Source organism: Castor canadensis, chromosome 1 (assembly GCF_047511655.1).
Source record: "Castor canadensis chromosome 1, mCasCan1.hap1v2, whole genome shotgun sequence".
Taxonomy (NCBI): domain Eukaryota; kingdom Metazoa; phylum Chordata; class Mammalia; order Rodentia; family Castoridae; genus Castor; species Castor canadensis.
In genome coordinates, this window is record NC_133386.1 from 143,566,085 (window position 1) to 143,571,541 (window position 5,457).

A 5,457-nucleotide genomic window follows, 5' to 3' on the forward strand; every position below is an offset into this window, starting at 1 on the left:
TCTTACCCTACCCTCTATTTCTCTTACACTAGCTTCAGTATTTTCCAGTTTTCATTTTCTCTCCATCTTCAGCCTTAGTAGATTTCTCTGAGCTCCTATCCAAAAGTTTGCTGTCTTTAGTTGCCTCTAATCTACTTATTCATATTATCACAATGCATTTTTCAAATATATTCAGTTCTTTTTCACATGTGCTTTGTCCTTTTTAAGAATTCCAGTGCTGTCAGCAAAACATTGAAATTCATACTTTATCTTCTAATTCCAAGTAAAAAAAAAAGGTAGAGTAACTAAGCCAGATAAGAATACCATGTCTCTCTGAACTGCACTTCTGAATTTTCTGCTTATCTATTAGAACTTAATTCTAAAACTTTCTCTAGTTCTATCTTCTCATTCACAAATTATCACTTTAATTTGGCTAATTACTACCAAACATATCTCTAAAATTTTTCTTTTAGTTATGTTATATTTCTAGGAGATATGACACGCTTCTTTTAAGCATATTTATTCCTTGCTTATATTTTCAAGTTTATTCAGAGAGAAAATTTATTCATTAGTCTTTATCAAATTATTCCAGTATCTCTAGCTTTTATGGATTAGATTCTGCTATCTATAATTTTATAGGCCTTTACTCATCATTTTTTTCTTTTTAATTGTTATTTTTACTGCAAAGAAACTGATTTCATCTGATGGTTACATTTTGAAATTCTTTGAGGTTTAAGGTGAAAGTTTGTTCCTCAAAAATTATTTGGAATTGTTTCTGTTATTTTCTGGTGCTACTGCGAATCCAGGATAATATTCAATTTTTTTTTTAGCCAAAGAGTTGACATAAACTCAGGCTAAACAGTCACATGGAGACTAGTCTATGGTTCCATGTTTACAAGGACACATTCTCTCCAAGAAGACTGGAGGCAGTCAGTTTTCTTTGATTTTCAAGATGAGAGTGGGGGTGGGGGGAAGAATCTGTTTATTTCTAGTGCACATCTTCCCTGCAGATGAAATGCTGTAAAGAACTGTGTGGTACATCACGTAATTAATTCCCTACCTTCTCGAGCCTGGTTTTTATTCTCTTACTTATAAATTGACATATGAGTTGAATTTTTTAATTGACATGTCAATTATTCCAGAGTTCTGGAAGCCCAGAAGACAGGAAATTGTTTCATGTCTACTGACATATGAAAATTTAATTGACACGAAATTATGTACAGCATAATGGGGTTTTTTTTCATTTATTCATATGTGCATACATTGTTTAGACACTTCTTCCACCTACCCCCCAGCCCCTCATTCTCCACCCTACCCCTCTCACATCCAGGCAGAATCTGTTTTGCCCTTATCTCTAATTTTGTTGAAGAGAGAGAATAAGTAATAATAAGAAAGACAAAGCATTTTTGCTAGTTGACATAAGGATAGCTATACAGAGATTCCTAGCATTGCTTCCATGTACAAATGTGTTACATTCTAAACTGATTCATCTCTAACTGTCCTTTTTTCTAGTTCCTGATCCCCTTCTCATATTGACTTCTGTTGCTATAAACTTTCTGTATTAGTTCCTCTGCAGTGGGGACATCAAATACTATCATGTTTTGTGTTTCTTACCTATCCCCAAACCTCCCGTGTGTGCTCTCCCCTTATCATGTGCCCCAAGTCCAACCACATTGCTGTATTTGCCCTAGATCTAAAGTCCACATATGAGGGAGAACATACGATTTTTGGTCTTCTGAGCCTGGCTAACCTCTCTCAGAATGATGTTCTCCAGTTCCATCCATTTACTTGGGAATTATAAGATTTCATTCTTCTTCACAGCAGAGTAGAATTCCATTGTGTATAAATACCACATTTTCTTAATCCATTCGTTAGAAGTGGGGCATCTTGGCTGTTTCCATAACTTAGCTATTGTGAATAGCTAGTGCTGCAATAAACATGGGTGTGCAGGTGCCTCTGGAGTAACCTGTGTCGCATTCCTTTGGGTATATCCCCAGGAATGAGATTGCTGGATCATATGGCAGATCTGTTTAGATTTTTAAGAAGCCTCCAAACAGCATAATGTTTTTGAAGCATGTAATCATTGGGGAATGAATAAATCAAGATGATTAATATGCACTGAAAATGGAGAGTGGGATGATGGTTACCACAGACTGAGTGGTTGTGTGCAGGGTTGGGAGAGGTGATGATATAGAGAAATATTGGTCAAAGGGTGCAAAATTTCAGTCACATGAGCCAGGCACTGTGGCTCATACCTGTAATCTCAGCACAGGTGAGATGAAAGGAAGAGAATCAGAAGTTCAAGGGTAGCCTGGATTACATAGCAATTTCCAGGCAAGCCTGAGCTTCATAGTCAGACCTCGTATCAAAAAAAAAGTTGTACAATCTATGATAATAAAATAAAATGAAACTCTGAGACACAAAATCACTAAGATAGGAGGAGTAAGTATAAGAGAGCTATTGTACAACACAGTGACTATAGTTGATGATACATTGTATTATTGAAAAATGCCAAGAGAGCGGATCTAAGTCATTCTCACCCTAAAAACGATAATTATGTGAGCCTAGATTTCATGATATGTCCTTGACCTCCATTAGGTAATGAAGTAGTTCTTACATTCATGTGAAGCATGGCTGTTTGGGTTGGAAATCAATATCAATGTTTTCTTTTAATAACTGTACTGCAATCGATCCCTAGCCTGAGAATTCTTTCTTTTTCACTTCCCATCGACATATTTGTGGCACTCAAGTATAGGTATTGTTATGGATATAGACACAGGTATAGGTACAGGTATGAGTATAGGTATAGGTTTAAGCACAGGTGTGATTGTGGGTCCTGCTGTGGGTATGAACATGAGAATGGGAAGATATAGGTGCAGATAGAGAAACAGATATACATATAGACATGGGCAGACATGAGATTTTTGTCTACTTTAATCAGGAAATTTGTTCTTTGGGGTTTTTTTGTTATTGTTGTAAGTAAGGAATTTGAATTCAGGGCCTACACCTTGAGCTACTCTACCAGTCCTTTTTTTGTGAAGGGTTTTTTCAAGATAGGGTCTCTCCAACTGTTTGCCTGCGCTGGCTTCAAACCATGATCCTCCTGATCTCTGCCTCCATAGTCGCTAAGATTACATTCCTGAGCCACAGGAAATTAGTTCTTTGTACCCAGTGCATCATGCTTCTGGATACCTTCAGTTTTTACTTCCTTGAAAATTTATTGGAAAACATCTAGTTTTCACAATGTTTTTCTTTTACAGTCAATTTTGTTTTATTTTTGCAGAATTTTAGGTATAGTTAATTTTAGGTAAATATAATTCTTTCTCTTTCTTCAGCTATTCAAAGACATCCACCTCACTGTAGTGACTGCTAATGCTGCCTTATAGCAATAGCTCCCTTCCTTTGGAAGTCTCAGAATTTATCCTGAATTGCTTTGTCACATCTCCTATCTGGCAGTTCTGGCTGTCCCTGCCACTCAGTCTCCTCTTCGTCCTGGCCATGGGAGCCAACACCATCTTTCTCATCACCATCCAGCTGGAATCCTCTCTGCATGAGCCCATGTACTACCTGCTCAGCCTGCTCTCCCTGCTGGATGTCGTGCTCTGCCTCACTGTCATTCCCAAGGTGCTGGCCATCTTCTGGTTTGACCTCAGGCCCATCACCTTCTCTGTCTGCTTCCAGATGTTCATCATGAACATATTTCTCCCTATGGAGTCCTGCACCTTCCTGGTCATGGCCTATGACCGCTATGTGGCCATCTGCAGGCCTCTGCATTATGCTTCCATAATTACTGAACAATTTGTAGTGAAGTCTGTTGTCTTTATCTTGATCCGGAATATGTTTCTCAGTTCACCCATCCCCATCCTCTCTGCCCAGCTCCACTTCTGTGGACAAAATATAATTGAGAACTATGTCTGTGCCAACCTCTCTGTGTCCAAGCTCTCCTGTGATAGTGTTGACCTTAACAGAATCTTCCAGCTGACTATGGCCTGGACTCTTCTGGGCTCTGACCTCATCCTCATCTTCCTCTCCTATACTTTCATCCTCAGAGCAGTTCTTAGACTAAAGGCAAAAGAAGCAGTTGTCAAAGCTCTAAGCACCTGTGGTTCTCACTTTATCCTTATCCTCTTCTTTAGCACCATCCTGCTGGTTCTTGTCTTTACTCATGTGGCCAAGAACAAAGTTTCCCCTGATATCCCTATCTTGCTTAATGTCCTGCATCATGTCATTCCTGCAGCTCTGAACCCCATTGTCTATGGAGTACGAACCCAGGAGATTAAACAAGGGATTCTGAAATTACTGAAAACGTGTGGGTAACATCCAAAAGTAATTGTGTTCTTGCTTTGCTTTTCTGGATGAAGAATTCCCAAAATATTAGAAATTAATCCTAATATCCTTTCTGAACATAACTGATCATGTGAACTATATGCCTTCCTTCTAATCCAAAGACACCACTCATTCCATTCCATGCATTTCTAGAAGAGAATAAGGAAATCTATATATCATCTCCCACCACACTACCCAGATAAGGGGCTATGAATCTTTGATAAGTCAAACATCAAGACCTAATTATTTGCTCCTGATTGAATTCCAAGTGGAGCCTGTGGAGATGGAAAAATGAATACTCCAAGAAGTATGGGTGATGGTGACAATTCACAGCTTTAGAACAATAAAGGTAACATTAAAATAACTTTTAAACACATAGACCAGTGGAATACAATACAGGAAACAGACATAAACTCACATAGCTAACAGCCATCTGACTCTCAACAAGGGTGCTGAAAATAAGCATTGGCAAAAAGTTTCTTCAAGTAGCGCTGGAAATACTGAATATCAATACATGGAAGACTGAAACTAGATCCTTATCTCTCATGCTATACAATAATCAACATTAAATGGATTGAAGACCTTAGTGTTAAAACCTCAGATTATGAAACTTTTATAGAAATACACTTTAAGACATAGGCATAGGCAGTAACTTTCTGAAGAGGACTCCAATATCTTAGGAAATCATAGTGAGAATTGACAAAGGAGGATTGTATCAAATTTTTTAAAATTCTGCACATCAAAGGAAACAACTACAGAATGAAGAGACAACTTACATAACAAAAAAAGGTCTTTTCCAGCTATGTATCTGCCAAGATATTAATATCCAGAATACATAAAGAACTCAAATACTTAAACACTGAAATAATAAATAATCCAATCAATAAATAGGCAAATGAATTGAACAGTCAGCTCTTAAAAGAAGTACAAATAGCCAACATACTTACTTAGCCATAAAGAAATGTAAATCAAAATAATTTTGACATTCCATCTCACCCCAGTAAGAATGGTTATCATCTAGTAAACCAACAAAAGCAAATGCTGGCAATGATGTAAGGAAAAAGGAACCCCTAAACATCTGGTAAGAATGTACATTACCGCAGCCAGTATGGAATTCAGTATGTAAGTTCCTAAAAACACTAACAATAGAAC

General features: G+C 37.5%; 1 protein-coding gene across 1 annotated transcript; it reads left to right on the top strand.

Annotated features, from left to right (window-relative positions):
- The first annotated feature begins 3,351 nt into the window (after window positions 1–3,351).
- Window positions 3,352–4,296, top strand: LOC109679294 (olfactory receptor 56A3-like). Its single transcript, XM_020154541.2, has one exon. It carries the CDS (start codon window positions 3,352–3,354, stop codon window positions 4,294–4,296), a length of 945 nt encoding a protein of 314 aa, XP_020010130.2.
- Window positions 4,297–5,457: the final 1,161 nt, after the last annotated feature.

What these genes read in the sequence shown, in the direction of transcription:
- LOC109679294 (XM_020154541.2), top strand. Translation starts at nt 3,352, where the DNA reads ATGCTGCCTTATAGCAATAGCTCCCTTCCTTTGGAAGTCTCAGAATTT.